This window comes from Anneissia japonica, unplaced genomic scaffold (genome assembly GCF_011630105.1).
Source record: "Anneissia japonica isolate Jap-2015-1 unplaced genomic scaffold, ASM1163010v1 scaffold585_len4108843_cov191, whole genome shotgun sequence".
NCBI classification, from domain to species: Eukaryota; Metazoa; Echinodermata; class Crinoidea; order Comatulida; family Comatulidae; genus Anneissia; species Anneissia japonica.
This window is the reverse complement of record NW_022716829.1, coordinates 3,413,573-3,431,330: the sequence shown is the minus strand read 5'-3', so window position 1 is coordinate 3,431,330 and position 17,758 is coordinate 3,413,573. Positions and strand designations below refer to the sequence as shown.

At 34.0% G+C, this 17,758-nt stretch overlaps 2 protein-coding genes across 5 annotated transcripts; one reads left to right on the top strand and one right to left on the bottom strand.

Annotated features, from left to right (window-relative positions):
- Positions 1-1,073: 1,073 nt before the first annotated feature.
- Positions 1,074-5,010, bottom strand: LOC117109901. Of its 2 annotated transcripts, none has more exons than XM_033252367.1 (5): positions 4,857-5,010; positions 4,488-4,756; positions 3,666-3,733; positions 2,461-2,632; positions 1,074-1,788 (listed from the first exon to the last, which is right to left on the bottom strand). In XM_033252367.1, the coding sequence occupies exons 2-5, from the start codon at positions 4,747-4,749 to the stop codon at positions 1,466-1,468; spliced, it is 825 nt and encodes a 274-aa protein (XP_033108258.1). In that variant the 5' UTR covers positions 4,750-4,756; positions 4,857-5,010; the 3' UTR covers positions 1,074-1,465. The 2 variants fall into 2 exon arrangements, with proteins under 2 accessions (XP_033108258.1, XP_033108257.1); XM_033252366.1 differs by having other exon boundaries at positions 4,488-4,782; positions 4,857-4,964.
- Positions 5,011-9,271: 4,261 nt separating this feature from the next.
- On the top strand, positions 9,272-14,478 carry LOC117109900 (sphingomyelin synthase-related protein 1-like). 3 transcript variants are annotated; one of them, XM_033252363.1, is made up of 5 exons: positions 9,272-9,369; positions 10,567-11,192; positions 11,880-11,997; positions 13,029-13,179; positions 13,663-14,478. In XM_033252363.1, the coding sequence occupies exons 2-5, from the start codon at positions 10,579-10,581 to the stop codon at positions 13,992-13,994; spliced, it is 1,215 nt and encodes a 404-aa protein (XP_033108254.1). In that variant the 5' UTR covers positions 9,272-9,369; positions 10,567-10,578; the 3' UTR covers positions 13,995-14,478. The 3 variants fall into 3 exon arrangements, with proteins under 3 accessions (XP_033108254.1, XP_033108255.1, XP_033108256.1); XM_033252364.1 differs by lacking the exon at positions 9,272-9,369 and adding an exon at positions 10,201-10,221; XM_033252365.1 differs by lacking the exon at positions 9,272-9,369 and having other exon boundaries at positions 10,567-10,708; positions 10,795-11,192.
- Positions 14,479-17,758: the final 3,280 nt, after the last annotated feature.

Below are 17,758 nucleotides of genomic sequence, written 5' to 3'. Positions count from 1 at the left end.
TATCATTGTTAAATGAAGAAACACTTTGTTCCATGGAGAAGGCGATGCCAGTGAATAAACAAATATCAGCAGTGACGTATGGAACACTACAGTACTTGTTGAAATTAACAATCAGATTCAAACAAATCAAATGTATTTGCTTTTACTTATAAAATCATTTATTACCAAAAACTATATTTATATTCATACAAAAGTCCTGTAGGTAATGGTTAGAAAAAAACTAGTCTACAAATTCCATAAATATACTAGGTAATATGCAATCATGCCTACACCGCAGATGGATCAAATATTAAAGAATAAATGTACCGATATTAAATTGTTTACGCTTTGAATATCTTATAAAAGCACTTATTTTGTTTTGCGCAAATATCTTCTTAAATATGCATACAGTAAAACCACCCCTATTAAGGAGACACTTTTTCGGTCCCAATGGTGTCCGCTTAATAGAGGTTCTACTGTATTATGCTTAAGCTATTTAAGTGTTGAATTATATTGTTCCATTTTTGTTAACTCAGCAAACGTGTTACTTGGTACTTCTATAGCACATATCCCCTTTGGTTACACAGCGTAACAAAGACTACCTTTATTATTTATTTCTTTCATACCCAACAGCAAGTACACAAATCACTAATTGACCTTTCAGCTAAGCCCCGCCCCTTTGAGATTGTTGCTAAGGTAACGACAGTGTAAAAATATACGCAAACACGTGCGTTTGTGGGACAATAAGTATTTTTGTGAGACACGCGCGTATTCCTGGCCATGTTCTGATTGGTCAGTTGTTAAGTTTGATTGACATTCCAAAAAGGTCCATTACAGGATACATCGGTGGTCTGTAAGCTAAGGCTAATGAGACTTAAGGAGTGGAGCTGTTTCTAACAGGGTTTGAACCTAAAACATGGGGTTGGAAGGCAACCATCTTACCCACCAGCTCCATATCCAGTTTTAAACTCAGCTAATTTAGGGATTAAGGGCTCCAGTTCATTACCCGATTAATGCATCTCTTGTAATGGTAATGATATTAATGTAATTTTCTGACAAGGATGAAATAATTCCCAGCTAACAATATTACGTTATAAAAACGTTACAGTTTGGTGATAAAAACGCTATTTTGTAGAACCATATGTACGTACTTATAACCTAAATTCACAGCATTTGAGCGTTCTTACAACGTTGTGTGAACGTTATGTAGTAATATACCTAACCACAACGTTCTGTGTTGTATATCTGTAGGGGCCTATCTATTTTATCTGTATCTATTACTGTATATCTGTATTAGATTCAGATACTTTGTTTCTGTATAATGGATGTTGTACATTATATTCCCACAGAGGCATTTATAACAATGAAGTAATAGATTATATTGCTTTTTAATGCAATACCAAAGCATTCATTTCACACTCTTCAATAATATTCCGAATCTATGTTAATTGCATTTATATGTTTAATAATGCATAATTAGTCGTCTTCATAATTCATCTCTTTGTTGTACATCATTCTCAACATGTACTACATCTTTTTCATCTTCATCATCAACAATATCATCGTTTTCTACCTCCACGGTTAAAAAATCATCATTTATATCATCATGTATCTTCGATTTTTCTTTTAAATCCACGTCACTAGTTGGTTTTACATTTTCCATTAGATTATCATCAACTATATTGACATCACTTTTTGGGCCATCTGTGTCGGCTTGACAGAGCGTAGCCTTTTCCTGTAATATCTTATATTCTTGACAACTTGAACTCATCACAGACCCAAGTATCAGTTTACTCATCATGCTGCAACCTTTAAAAAACGACGATTAGTTCATTAATTTAAAAAAAATCATCAATCTTCTAATAGATGTGAAGAACATTGGATAACCTCCGAGACAATGAACAAACTATCAATACCTGAAGAAGGACATGAACTACCAAACCCGGCGATAAGCAATTACGAACTACAGAAGGGCATGAACTTTCCAGCCTACGAAAGCAATTACTGCCCTGTAAGGGCAAGAATGACTTGAAAAAGTCTTCCTAGATTGGAAACAAACAAGATTATCCTGGGGATTGGCATAAGTCCCCTGCCTAGAGGCAACATGTAGTTCATTAATTTAAGAAATCATCAATCTTCTAATAGATGTGAAGAACATAAGCTCCGAGCCAACGAACAAACTATCAATACCTGAAGAAGGACATGAACTACCAAGCCTAGCGATAAGCAATTACTAGCTACAAATTGGCATAACTTTCCAGCCTACGAAAGCTATTACTGCCCTGTAAGGGCAAGAATGACTTGAAAAAGGACTTCCTACATTAGAAATAAACAAGATTATCCTGGGAATTGGCATAAGTCCCCTGCCTAGAGGCAACATGTTGCCCTGCGTGGTTATGTGGTAGGCCTACTAAGAGCCAGTCAATATCGGGATAGTGCTGATACATTTAAAAACCTCCACCAACAATGTCTAATACATACCTTGCTTGTGTGAGTCTTTACGTCCAAGAGCTTTCATAGCTTCTTTACATCCAGCCTTTAAGCACTTTTGTAAGTTTCTGTCACAGTTTTTTTTCTCTTCCCCAAATGTTCCATAGCAGATATCATGTGTATCACAACATTTATCAATCTCGGGAACGACAGGAAAATCAAACTGATGGTAGAAAAACGTTTATTATTACATTATCACTATTTTTTATATATTCATATTTCTTATTTATATTTTGGGAACCAGTTTAAACTATTTTCACACTGACGAAAAGGGCGCTCACATCGGTGTGCCCGTTGGACCGCCAATCAGATTACATATCTTCATTTGGAGATTCCCCCTCCCTGCACAAACATCTTGAATTTGCCAATGATTTCTTGGGGCGGATCCAGAGATGTCCAAAAGGGGGGGGGGCCGAAATGGGTGCCGAAATTTGGGCGAACAAGACAACAATGTACTAGGGGGTCCGGGGGCATGCCCCCGCGAAATTGTTGTGTTCTAGACGCCCGAAAATAACATTTGAGGCGTTGTGGGCTATCATTTTTTTCTTTTTCTTTCTTTTTTTCTTCTTTTTTTCTTTTTTTTTACCACCCAAAAGGGGGGCCGCCCCCCCCCCTAAATCCGCTCCTGATTTCAACACACGAACCTGAGACTGGAAGGAAACCAAAGATATACCCAAATACAAAATACGTGTATTTTCTTCAATCTTCATTTTATTTAAATTATATTCACGCTTTTTTGGCAAAATGGTGATAAAAATCATAACAATGAGAGATTATTATTTACTATTCATGCAATCTCATAGTTGATACAGTAGATTCACATTGGTTAGCTAGTGGTTTCCATACAATCGCTATCGCCGACAGCTTTCGGTGATGCTGATTGGTCGGTCGAATTGGGGAGCCTTCCCGATTTCGTCGGGCAGTGTTCGCAGTAGGTCGGATAACGATTGCAATGAAGCGATTGTAATTAAGGGAATCAGGCTTTGCAAGATAACCAAAAATGAAGGTAGAAAAGCAAGTATTGAAGCTTTAATTATCCGATTTTTTTTATGCAATAGTCGGTAGCGAATCCAGTGGATGGCGAAAGTGGCATTTGCTCTCCCTCCCCCCACCCCCGGCAGCAGCCACATAATCTCTGTCGAAATGCTAAATCAGTTTAAATATTATAAGATTAATAGGGACTAAGTTATAGATACCTTGTTATCTGGACTTCCACATCCATCCGGATACACTTTGTGTTTTGGCTTGGCTATTGCAGTCAGACCTGAATTGCACCACAAAAGGTAAATAAATAAAGTTAATAAGGTGATTTCATTTGGTTAATGATTTCTAATAAGTTCTTGTTTTCATTCCTTTTATTGCTTGTTTTTAAATCAATTTCATGTTTATTTGCTCTAATGCATGCTCTACTAATTGCTTTATAAGTCAATCGCTGTCTTTTAATTATAGTTTTATTTAAATTTTTGTTGTAGCAGTCATCGGTTGCTATAGTGATATGATCAGTATACGTGTTCGTAATTTACATTTAGCTGTGATTTTTGCTCCTGCAGACAGTACGCTTTTAATTAACTACACATCAGCAATTCAGTACGGATACGATGAATACGGTAAAAATTGTGTTAGAAACACTTGTGACGAAAAAATGAGGAATTTGTTTTGCACACAAACCTAAAAAAAATCAAGCCAAGCGTCCACTAATAGAAAAACTAGTGGACGCTGAGGGAAGGCAAATAACATTGGCAGTTACAGTGATGACGTCACGATTGACTTATAATAAGGGTTATTGGATGGAACGCTGAGTAGTGTCTGTCTCTTATACACATCTAGATGTGTATAAGAGACAGGTCTTAAGGTGCTTTCATTTAAGTTTTCATTTAAGTATTTTTCATGATTGACGCACCTCTTGAATGCCCGCTGATGTAATGGTGTCAGTGTAAAAAGTCAATAAATTATTATTATTATTATTATTATTATTATTATTATTATTATTATTATTATTATTATTATTATTATCTCACCTTCAGGGCACTTAAATCTACAATCACCAGTGTCGCCTTTTTTGTTGTGTTCTTCAGCCTTGTCAAACATATCGCCTATCTTCTTCAAGCCCTCAATCACATTCATTGACTTTTCGGGGCTTAGCTCTAGACGGTCACTTAGATCTGGAAACTGGAAGTCGTCGGCCGTCAACACATGCCCCAGGCTACTCACAAGGGTTACAACAAGGCCTAGGTACATCCGTGAGGATTTAGTATCGGGCTCTCTAGAGTAGATATACATCCTACACCTAAATAGAAAGAATAGCATAAATGTCTATATAAATTTTTATAATAACGATAAAAACCAAATATAAAGTACTCTCTGTACAATTTTAAAGCAAAACTTACTTTGTAGGCAGGCCTCTAACCTAACCAAAATGTATAGTCCTACGTCTAAAGCCTACGTGGTTGTTGGTTAAAGGACCTTTTGTCTCGGATACGTGGTACTACCTGTACATTGTTATTGTTTTGGTTGGATAGGCATGAATGACTCCACACACATATTTAAATTTACCCATACAAAAAAGTTCTATAGAGCTCTATAGAATTCTATAGAACTTTATATAGAGTTCTATGTAACTCTATAGAGGCAAAAAAATTCTATAGAAATGTTTTATAGAGTTTACGCATTCTATAGAATTTTAATATTTTCTATAGAATGTTGTATTCCACTCTAAAGAAAATTAGTTTGTTGCACAATTTATGTATTGGTAACCTACAGTGGATTTTCAATAAATGTGTTATTGCAGAAGCTTGGTTTTGAATATGAAACATGATTATTAAATAATAATAATAAAAAAAGAATAAATAAAACTATTGCTTTTGGCTCATGGTCTGATGTTGAGTAACTAAATAATGCATAGAGTTTAATATGTGTATCATTTTGTCGCAAATAATTATGCTTCATATTTCTGGAAAAATTTTATAGAAATCTATAACATTCTCTTTAGAAGCTGTATAGAAATTCTATAGAAAATTCTATAGACATCTATAACATTTTCTTTAGAAGTTGTATAGGAATTCTATAGAATATCTGTTTGGAAATGTATAACAGATGCATAAGTTACAGTATCAATTAGCATGCTCACATTTTAAGTTAAAATGTTAAAAACATTAAATTAAGCATTTAATTTAAACATTTAAGTTAAATTATACATTAAATAAAACATTTAATTAAATGTTAAAAACAGCAAATACTTAGCCTTACACCACATTTTAAAATTGAAATGAAAAATGAATTTAATGCACATATTTGTAACAAATACTTAATTAATCTTACAAAATCATTAACCACAAACCACCATTATGGTGACCATTTTAAAGTTACTGTTAGTGCATGGAGTTATAAAAAAAAATAATTATAACTCCATGGTTAGTGTAACTTAAAACCTAACTACTTTAATCATCATTCCAGATGGGAGAGAGACATCGTTTTCAATAACCAGACAATGGATCAGGCCGTGATAGGGGTCCAATTTATGAGTTGAGATGCACGATTTAGTAAATTATTTATTGTATGAAATGCTATATTATATATACTTTCCTACACAAAACAAATGATTAATTACAGAAGGCTTATATAAATGCATTTAATAAGAATTATAACTCAACTGGTCTTAAATGGTTTCCCCGCCCCTCTATTAAACATGGTACATTCCTCAACTGGGTGGTAAAATTTGAAAGCTAACGGAACGGTCTTCATCGACATCTCTCTCGCTTGCTGCACCCTTTGTTGTTGTGATGTCCTCCTTTTGTTCAGTAATAAAAGCTGTATAACCTTCTGAGCAATTTGCTTCAATATCTCCACCTTGGCAACTCTCACTTCGTGGACACATGTGAACTGCAGGAATTGATCCTGTATATACGGTATCTTTTAAACTTTCAGGGTTAGAAGGTTCGAAAAACGAATTACTAATGTTTTCAACAAACTGTTTGTACTCGTTTAAACTACCGAGGTCATCTGGACCAACATAACCAGTGAAATTCCACGACCACCAGTAGCCGGCTTTCAGTTTCTGGAAGCCACCTGTGCAATCGGCGCCGCTTATACACGGTTCACATGCACCACTAATTTTAGACATTTCACCGAAATTATTAAAATTCATCCTGCTCTTGGTGGTTGCCTGTTTATGAGTTTTCGATTTAGAAGCCTATAAGAGTATTCAATTTGTTTGCATTTTTTTTACCCCCAGATTTCCTGAGGCTTCAACCACTCTTTTGAGGCAGTCTCTGCCAAACAGAATAAAGAAAATGAACAAGCCTAAAAATTGGGAATACCATGTATGCATTTTTGTTTTTAAATTTGTTATTTAACTTTAATTCCAAACTTCGTTTTATTAGATTTGTGTAAGTATTTTATTATATTTGATGTTTCAGTGTGTAGGCCATCTTAAAGTTAGGTTCAGAAAAGTTTTTTTTTTTTTATGTTGTAGAACTGATTTTTTTAAAACCCAAAAAAAATATTTGATGAAAAGATTTGAAGCGGTTAATGAGATCCAGATTTTTTAATATTAAAAAACTGGGGGAAAAAGAGACATAACCACCCTTTTTCCCTCCTTAGTTTTCCCCAGTTTTTAAATATTCAAAAATCTGTATCTCTCTCATTAACTGTTTCCAAGTTTTTTGTAAAATATACTTTGAGGCTTAGAAAGATTAGTTCTACAACATATCAACAAATTTATGTCCTCCAGAGCTTGGCTTTATTAAATAGTATGCTACTTCCACATCAATAATTATATTTACCCTTGTCATATTTTCTTTAAAAATAACATTCGTTTAAATATTTTTGTCTTGCCATATTATTGTATATACAGTACATAAAATCAATATTTTCTTATTTATGTGAGTAGCAATTATTTCAGTACTGTTTGTAGCTCTAGTAGGTTTGGTTTAGTACCTGAGTATATTTTTTCTTTAAAGTTTAAACTTAGGGGCCAATCACAATTGAAAACATAGTGTATTAAAAGAGTACTCTTTTTTGCCACCTCAACCCCTTTAAAAAGTGTACATACATGAAAAATGTTGATTTTGCAATACCGTTCTCTAGGTTTAAATATATCCATATTGGCATGTTATTAAATTTAGAAAACCGATTTCAATCAATATTTTAAGCTTTTGTAAATTCTTTTCATTTAATTTTGTATTTAGTATTAGGCCTTTTCCCCCTTAGCATACTGTTTATACATTTGTTGATAATTATGAACCGTCCATACAGTGCAGGGTTATCCACGTTATGTTTTGAAATTTCTTTTTTGAGTCATTCACATCTATTAAATGTGTGTAAAGTTAAATCTACAGTAATACTGTACTGTAATAGTATATAAAAATATGTAAAACTTTTTCTTTCATCTACCCTTATCAATATCGCTTACAGTACTTTGATGTTATTTAATATATTTGTAATATTTTATATAGGCCTGCAATTTACTGTAAATACAGCTATTATATAAAATTATTTTTATAAATCTTTATATGTTTGCACAATACCACTAGTGCTACATCGTGTGACTTCATAATGCTAGTAAAATTCAATGCAGTTTATTCTTTTAAGATATTGAATCCAGTTTTTTTTTTTCTACTATTTAAATGATACAATGCAAGTATTTTAGTTTGGTTGTTTGAACTGTGATATATATGTTTAATGTGTGTTAAATAAAGATCTTGAGAATGAATACATTTTGTTGGGATTTCTGTACAGTGGGTTCAAACATTTCATGTTTCCTGCAGTACCATGAACTACCAAAACACACTTGTACATTACAATCATCTTGTAGGCCTATGATTTTTTATTTTTACACTTTTTTTTTATTCGTGACAACAATTTTTTATTGATCGAACGATACAGATTTCTATAAAAAAAAATTATATCAGCGTTATTTTCTAGAGAAGTGCTGTGAATTTCTATGAAAATTAATTTTATCAGTGTTATTTTCTAAAGAAATGTTGTTTTTTTTCCTATAGAAAATATAATATATCAGCATTATTTCTAAAGAAATTCTGTACATTTCTAAAGAGAATAATACAGTTTTCCATAGAAAATATATTATATCGGTGTTATTTTCTATAGAAATGCTGTTATTTTCCATAGAGATTTATATAGTTTTCTATAGAAAAATATATATCTGCAATAATTTCTATAGAAATGCTGTTCTTTTCTATAGAAGTATTGTCAATTTCTATAGAAAATAATAGTTTTCTATAGAAAAGAAATTATAACAGCATTACTCTCTATAGAAACACTTGCTGTTTTCTATAGAAATGCTGTTAATTTCTATAGATTCTTATAGAGAATTAAGCCACTTTTCTTTAGAAATTGTATAGAAATCCTTTAGAAATTGTATAGAAATCCTTTAGAAATTGTATAGAAATCCTTTAGAAATTGTATAGAATATTTTTATATATTTTCTATAGAATTTGTTTGAAATATTCTATAGAACTTATATAAAATTTTCTATAGATAATCTATAGAATACTATATAGAAAATCTATAGAATTTTTTTAATAGAATTCTATAGAAAATTTTTGTATGGGTATATAATGAATATTTATGACGATGGGTTCCTTAATATGGTTGTAGTTTACATATAAATTTACACTTATTTGGGTTATTTTTTTAGATGTCATCTTTATATTTCTTTGTTTTTTGTTCTTTACTCTGTTTTCAGCAGAATTATATAATTAATAATATTAAAAAGCCTGTCGTCGTGATTGTGTAAAACGAAGTGCAGTAGTTGAGTTTGTTGGGAAATAATGGTATCTTCCTGACCCTGACCCTGACCCACACGCCACCAACGTGAAAGGCGATGACTGAAGAAAAGAAAAGGGTACAAAGTACAGTTTTGTATAAGGATCGTGGGGAAAGGTAAAAGGCTAGAATGCCTGTACTTTTAATATCCACTGTTTGCTATTACAGTTGTCATATGGCCTTTGACGTTGGTGGTATTATGATAATGATTTGTTAGTTTCTAGGCAAGCCCCTCTAGTTAGCTAGATAGCCTACTACTACATACTAGGCCTACTACTAGCTAGGGGCCTACTAGGCCTAGCCTGAATGACGTCCGGTTCGGCCGCGAGATATTCAGTGTCAAAATAAGCAATTAGTAGAGCTCCGCATAGTACACTATAGGAAAATTATTATACTTAGGTTAGATTTAATGCTTGAACAAATTTCCTGAAGTCCTGCAAGGCCCGAAGGAAATTTTTGAATGCATTAAATCTAACCTAAGTATAATAATTTTCCATTTAGTGTACGAAGCATGCTCTACTAATTGCTTTATAAGTCAATCGCTGTCTTTTAATTATAGTTTTATTTAAATTTTTGTTGTAGCAGTCATCGGTTGCTATAGTGATATGATCAGTATACGTGTTCGTAAATTTACATTTAGCTGTGATTTTTGCTCCTGCAGACAGTACGCTTTTAATTAACTACACATCAGCAATTCAGTACGGATACGATGAATACGGTAAAAATTGTGTTAGAAACACTTGTGACGAAAAAATGAGGAATTTGTTTTGCACACAAACCTAAAAAAAATCAAGCCAAGCGTCCACTAATAGAAAAACTAGTGGACGCTGAGGGAAGGCAAATAACATTGGCAGTTACAGTGATGACGTCACGATTGACTTATAATAAGGGTTATTGGATGGAACGCTGAGTAATGTAATAACTGCGTGCATTGGATATCACAGTGCAACGTTGGCCGCGGGTTAGCAGGTGGCCTAGGCTCTAATTACGATTATGTGCACTTATTTTCCTTGAGATTTTCCATGCAAATTTGAGCTGGTTTTTGAGGTATCATCTGCGCAATAAATAAAAACTTTACAGTATGGAACCGGGGAAGATAATAACAAAAGGCCTAGATAAATTTAATTAGACCTAGTACTCAGTGGTACTTGTAGTAGTAGTGTAATAGCCTACCTTACTGGCTGGGGCAGAGGGCCTCACTAAGCTAGTCTACTGTATTAGATGGCCTACCTAGGTTCCAAATATGGTACAGTAGGTGGTTGGCTTAAGTAAATTGAATGCCTTATAGGACCATTTTTTTTTTTCATTTCTTAGATATGATTCAAGATGAAAGGTGATGTTAGTACCTGGACTTGTTCAGATGTGGAGGAATGGCTAGCTCAGAATGACTTTAAATCCTATAGCTCACTTCTCTGTAGTGTGCATAAAATAGACGGCAAAGCTCTGTTATTACTCAGTGAGTATGATCTTAGAAACCCACCACTACAATTGAAAGTACTTGGAGACATTAAGCGGCTTATTCTTCTCATTTCCAATCTTCAGAACAGTCAAGTACACCAGCTTGAAAATTGTAACATACTACAAACAAATGGCATAGCAAATTCCGGAGATGTTATTCATTTACGTCGAAGAAATATAAGATCCAATAAACCATTTGGCTACAGGACTCAGGTTTCTACAGACAGCGGTAAGCCACAGTTTAGGCGTGAAATACGCAAGACTATTATCAGCTTTTTGTATGGTTTCGTTGTGGCCATATTGACAGCTTTTGTGATGGTTGTCGTGCATGATCGAGTTCCAGATATGGCCAAGTACCCGCCTCTACCTGACATCTTCCTGGATAGCGTACCTATGATACCTTGGGCTTTTCAAGCATGTGAAATGTGTGGATTAATTCTTGCCGGAATATTCACATTAACAATTTTCCTACATAAACACAGGCAAGTTGATAGTTTGAATAGATAATAACAATGGGAATGATAATAGATTAGGAAGCATGCAAGCAGCCTGAGTTGTCATTGTTGTTTAATTCTAGGATGCAGTTTAGCCCAAATCTAAATTGTACAGGGAACGCAGAATAATCACAGATTGGAAGCTCCATAATGATGATAAAAACAAGAGCCTTTTTGTTGCAAACCCCACTTAAATATGTTTACATTCTGCCTAAAATTGCCATAGCTAGAGCTCCCTTAGAGTACCATAAAATATTTTCCGATGTGCAGCAGCGATTGCCCCAGTTGGGTTAGGGAAAAATTTGTTGAGGACTCCTAAAACGTCTATATTCCTTCTATAACTCACGCAAGTAATGAGATCCTCTGTAGGCCAAGAGTGATGTCTCCTTGGAACCCCCAACCTTTCCCTCATCCTTACCACTTAACATTATTATTTGGACTCATGCCTCGCAACTAAATGCCTAGACTTATTTTTTTGGTTGTGTACAAAAAGTCCAAGAACAGCATAGAATATAATACACCACCACTGTGTCGAATTGTTGATATCTCGCATTGATCAACAATACAGTATGCTACATTACTTACTAACACTAAAGTGTAAACCTCTATTTATTATTTATTTCTGCCGGTTTCCGATTTTTAATTCAAAAATTATGAAAATGGATTGTATTACAGATTCATAGTGCTCCGTCGTTGCTTCGCTCTTCTTGGCACTGTGTTTCTGCTACGATGTGTCACTATGTTTGTAACATCCCTGTCGGTGCCAGGCATTCACTTGCAGTGTTCTGGAAAGGTAAGCATTTATGTTTTAATAAAATTTCTCTTAGTGAGACTTGTTTATGTTCAGTGGTGGATCTAGGAATAAATGAAGATAGTTTAATCAATCAGATAACCAGTGCTTATACTGTAGAGCACAAGTAGCCATCTTTGTTCGGTGGCATAAAGACATTGGCATAATATAATATGGCTCATTTTGATGGTTCTTATTTGAGGCATGTTGTGGCGAAATGGTTAAGTTGTCGCACAATCCAGTATTGAGTAAATGAGCTATAAAATATGGGAGCTCAAAAAAATTCCCTAAAAATCCAAATTTGTTTTTCACTATAGATCAACAGTTTAATGTCTGATTAATCATGTCCCAAAGTATTAGTTCTGGAAGTGGAAAAACAAATTGTTTATTTAACGTTATTTTTCATAGTTCATTCTATTGTTATGAATAACTTTGAAAGGCAATTACTCAAAATCATGTTTATCTTGACTCTAAGAGTACTGTACTTTCACTTTCCAATAACTTAGGCTTGAAATTTCCAATTTGATTTGATTTTAAAGATCACATACTCAGGTATCTGAAAATACCAATAACTTGAATTTCAATTTTTGCTACAACTTTATAGCCATTTTGCCACAACATGCCTCATTTTAGTATTTAGTTAGATTTGGTGCCTCAATTGATATTTATTTTCTCCTTTAGTTTTTGATGAATTTTTAATCCTAATTGGGTAAATCAAACCTGTCACCTAGTATGGAATTAAGTAATTGTATAATGAATAGACCATTAGATGCAGTACTCATGCCTGCTGTACACCTCATGAATTAATCCCAGAGCCTGATTTGTAGCTGACAACAGGCACACAGGAATAACTGATTGGCTGGGGCCCGGGGCCTAAGTAACACTCCAACAGTCGGTATATTTTTAATCTTAAACTTTTTACCTAAACCCTATATACTAACTAGTGTAGTATAATATGCCATTAAAATATTGCTTGTATAGGAACCAATATCCTTGCAGTGGGTCATGTTTATATTCTTCTTCTGATTTCAAAGGTTTATGGTGACATATGGACTAAGTTGAAGAGAACGTTTGAGATTTCATTCGGGCTCGGCATGTCACTCACTGGAGTTCACACCTGCGGTGACTACATGTTTAGCGGTCATACCGTCTGCCTTACTATGTGGAACATGTTTATAACTGAATGTAAGTACATCTTCAGATTTCATTACATCTCATCTTCAGATATTCATATCAAAGAGCAAGTCATTGTGCAGTTGCTTGTATTCTGTTGGCTCACTTCCATCACTTCTGTATATTCGTAAGTGGTTGCTTATTAAATAAATAATAGATAAATAAATAAGTATATACTGTACGGTAATTAAGCACATATTATATCATGAAGTGCTAACTCTGTCAACTAAACTGGTGCTAGCTATTGTGTGTGCTACACTGAATCTTGGAGATATTTCAGGCTTTTAGCCATGTTATGCAGTTTAAACTCCAAAATTATAGAGAATATTGTTGAATCATAATTTGTCATATACTTCTTATCCTCAAATTTATATAATATTGGATAAACTATGCAGGTACTTCTCTCAATGTTTTATATGTGGTGGTGTGGTTTACATTAAATAACCTTTAATAATGAAAACAGTAAAAATTATTTTCTTTTTGTTATTTTTCTAGATACTCCAAGGAATTTTTCACTTCTTCATACAGCAACATGGGTTCTCAATTTGTTTGGTATTTTCTTCATCCTTGCGGGACATGAGCATTACTCAATTGATGTTGTCATCGCGTTTTATATCACCTCTCGTCTATTTTTGTATTACCATACTCTTGCAAACAATCAAGCTCTACAGCATGGGGACAAAAGAGCCGAAGTGTGGTTCCCAATGTTTTACTATTTTGAATCCAACGTCAACGGTATCGTACCAAATGATTACGAGTGGCCATTTAATTGGCCAAAATCAGTGAAACTGTATTTCCAAAAAGACCACTACCAGCAACAAGATTGAATAGGAGGCAGCTGAGAGTGTAACAGGTGGGCAAAATGTGGCCCAGCAGTGATTTTGTTGCAGCCCACGAAAATAAATTATAATCCATATGTGTGTGGCCTGCCAACCACCTGCAGCTAGAAAACCTCTTGTTTTGTACGGCCCGACACTGATCACACACCGAAAAAGTTATTAGAACTGAGCATAGAAAGGTATAAAAGCAGCCCATAAAGGTTTTTAGAAGCACACTGGAAACATCAAACTTTAGGTGCGGACCTCATTGTTAAGTCAAAAGTTCACTTTGTCCCTCAGACCTATTTTTATGCTCACCCCTGCTCTATTGGTATCACTTGAAAGGTATAAATCTAAACCATCATATTTTATTTCATTATGCAAATGGCTTCAAATACACATGATGCTCACAGGTCGAAAAAGAGCAGCTTTCAGTCACATGGGCCCTGACAACAATATGTTGGGGGCCAGCAAAATAAGTTAAAAGCAGCCATTATTTAAAAAAAAATTGAATTTAATCATTTAAGACTTAAAAAATACATTCCTATTGTAAATCTCAAGATTTTGGCTAGAAGCCCCTCCCTTCACCATTCATTGGTTTACTGATATGGAAATCAGTGGCGGATCCAGGAATTCGAAATTGGGGGCCCAGGCCGGGATTTTTACAGACAGGAGTCTGGACCATCTCAGCCACACCATGGTTGGGGCTGAGGTTAGAAAATTTATGATTGACACCCCTAGATGGCCGGAAATGGGTGCTCTCAGACCTAAATTAGATTATAATTTTTCTTTTTTTATTCATATTTTTTGAAAAATTTAGGGGGGCCCAGGCCAGCTCAACTCCCCTTGAATCCGCCGAGATGAAATTCATTTTTTTATCTGGCAGTCGTGATATATTGAATGTGCTTGTATAATGAGCAAGCTTTGCATCATTCCTTTAATTTTCCCACAGTGAAAATACAGTATATGTAAGTGTTTCTTGCAGTAATTATTAATAGTTAAGCAACAAAGTATAGTAAATTTATGGATCTTTTATAGGCCAATGGTTAATTGTAGTTGTAATGATAATTCAAGAAAAATGAATGAAGTTGTTACAGTAGTTACAACAGAATATTGTACTTGTAGCTCTTTGAACTCTTGAATAATCAGGCTTCTTGTTTTTTAATAATAGTATTACTTTTCTCCCTGGGGTGGCACCAGGATTTGTCCGACGGGGATTGTCCCCGACAGGCAGTGCCTTTGTCCCTGATGAGATAAAAGTAGGTGTAGTAAGGCATTGCTCTCAAAAGTGTTTCAGGGAGCAAAGCCCGCGAAAAATATGACAATTTAGTGGTTTTAAAATGCTTATTTCATCGATTTTAGAGTCTACTAATATGTAGAAAATACATATACATATTTGTTTCTCTTTTAGGTCTGCCCCACTGACGCCGCCCCTCATTTCTCCCTCCAATTAAAGACCACTTTTGAAACCAGAGTTTCCTGGTCTTAAGAAGCTTTGTTCTCTAATTACAAAACTTATAATAAAGGATGTGTATTCGACTGGTTTGGATGCTAGCTTGGTGTTTATTGTTTTTTCTTTTTTCTTGCTTTTTATTGATTCTGCTCTTTTTCGTTGCCTTCTTACCTACTGTATTGTCGAGCACATAGAGACCTCTTTTATTTGTGCTATATAAATCTGTCTATTATTATTATTATTATGGTGTTTAAATATTAATTATATTATGATATAGATTAATAATATATAGAAAATAACTAAATAATTATGTACAAAAACTCTAATGCAAAGATAGAAGATTGATTTTTGTTAATTTGATATTATGTAGGTTTTCCAACAAAAACAAAACGATAATTATCATGGTTACATCATCATCAATTGTAGATTTTCTTTAGCTGATTCTTATTCATGTCTTTCGCAGCGTATCTGCGTTTTTTTTAATGGCTTTATTTTGTAAATCACCGACCATATTCATAGGTACAAAAACAGATAACATTTTCAACATATTTACTAATTTGTATCATTTGGATCATTTTGTCTTTTTGGGAGAGTCAGACTAACCATGGAGGAAATATATTAATATATTTCCTCCATGGACTAACTAATGATCAACTAGAACGGCTACGAATACATGCGTGTCCCACAGACATTAGGCAGTTTTCGCCGCACGACGTTAACCTTAACGTTAACGGATGACGTCATAATGTATTCATCTTGCGTTGCGGAGTACGTTAATTTCATTATTTTACGTGCTCGACATACGTTAATAACGGGTTTGCGCATGCGTATTTCGATTTGTTTACAAAAGGGGCGGAGCTATCGCGCTGCATTTCGGGTACTAACGTTAAAGTTAAGGTTAACGTCGTGCAATGAAAACTACCTACTTGCTGTCCCAAAAAAATGCAAGTATTTACGTATGCTTATGCACACAGTCTTTTGTGGGGTCTTTGCATAAATTTTTTAAGGGGCAGTGATTATTAGCGGAACTGTCCAATTTAGGCACAATTAACGAAACTCACATGTGGCGTGTTCATTACCCTTTTTTCGTAAAGTAGCAAAACCTCTCTAATATTCAGATAAGTAGTTTTCATTATTTTAAAACCTAATCTGTGTAAAATGTATATATAGTGCAATTGTGCTTGCAAATGGTGGGGCAAAAGAGTTTTGCAAAATTTTTAGCACTGTTCTAACCAATGACTTTTGAAAATTCCATTTTACAGCATACATATATATGGTATGCAAAATCTTTATTTTTATTGAGAATATTTTAAAACATTTTAATTATTATGTATGATGTTTCATTATGATATATAATAATGTGCTTACTTACATTCACAGGAACCAAAGCTATAGTTAACTAACTAAACCGTGTAATAGTTGTGCTTGCAAATCACAGACTGATAGTGGTGCAGAAAAATGTTTTCCAGAATTATAGTACTGTACTAATCGTTCGTTTGATGTAGAGTAGGCCTATATGCATCTTTTTCAGTTTATTTTATTTGATAATGTTTTAAAATTAAATATGATTAATATGCTTAGGTAACTTAATTATTATATCTACTGTCAATTTATTTTAAAAAAACCATAAAAAATCGAATAATACAACACAGATCAAAACAAATAGATATTGAATTACAGATCATTTACTACAAAAAAAAAGATATAAAAATATATCTATAGGCCTACGTCCGTTCATTCTAATTATTAAATGAAAGCTAATAACTTGCCTTTATACACAGATTAAAAAATTAATATTGTATGCCGCCCGCTATTGTTAGTATAGTTTTTGTGATATTCACCGAGGCATGCATTGATTGATTCAGAATTTATTTTTTATAATGCTACATACCATGCACTTGATGTATTTCATTACTTGATTAAAATGCTCCTGCTGCAGTTGTCCATTATTATAATCCATTTAACCTTGCACTATCCCTCAACTGAGGCCCTAATTCAACCAACACCATCTCTGCCTGCTGAAAGCAACTAAAGTGTCCCTGGAAAGAATTGAACCCGCGATCTCTCGCAGCTAGTACCATACAACTAGGCCATAGAAGCTAGTGGTTCTTCCTGTCAAGGAACGTTTTTTTTTAAGTTGATAACGAACTCTTTCGTTGATAGACTGCCCAATCGATATGTACAGTACATCACTATTCCTTTACTTGAACACCTATCAATATTTGATTATTTATAATGGGTATTCCACAGTGCATCAGAGTGGCAACAAACACCTCTCCAGAGTTTTATATAGTCCTATATATGTCTCTTATACACATCT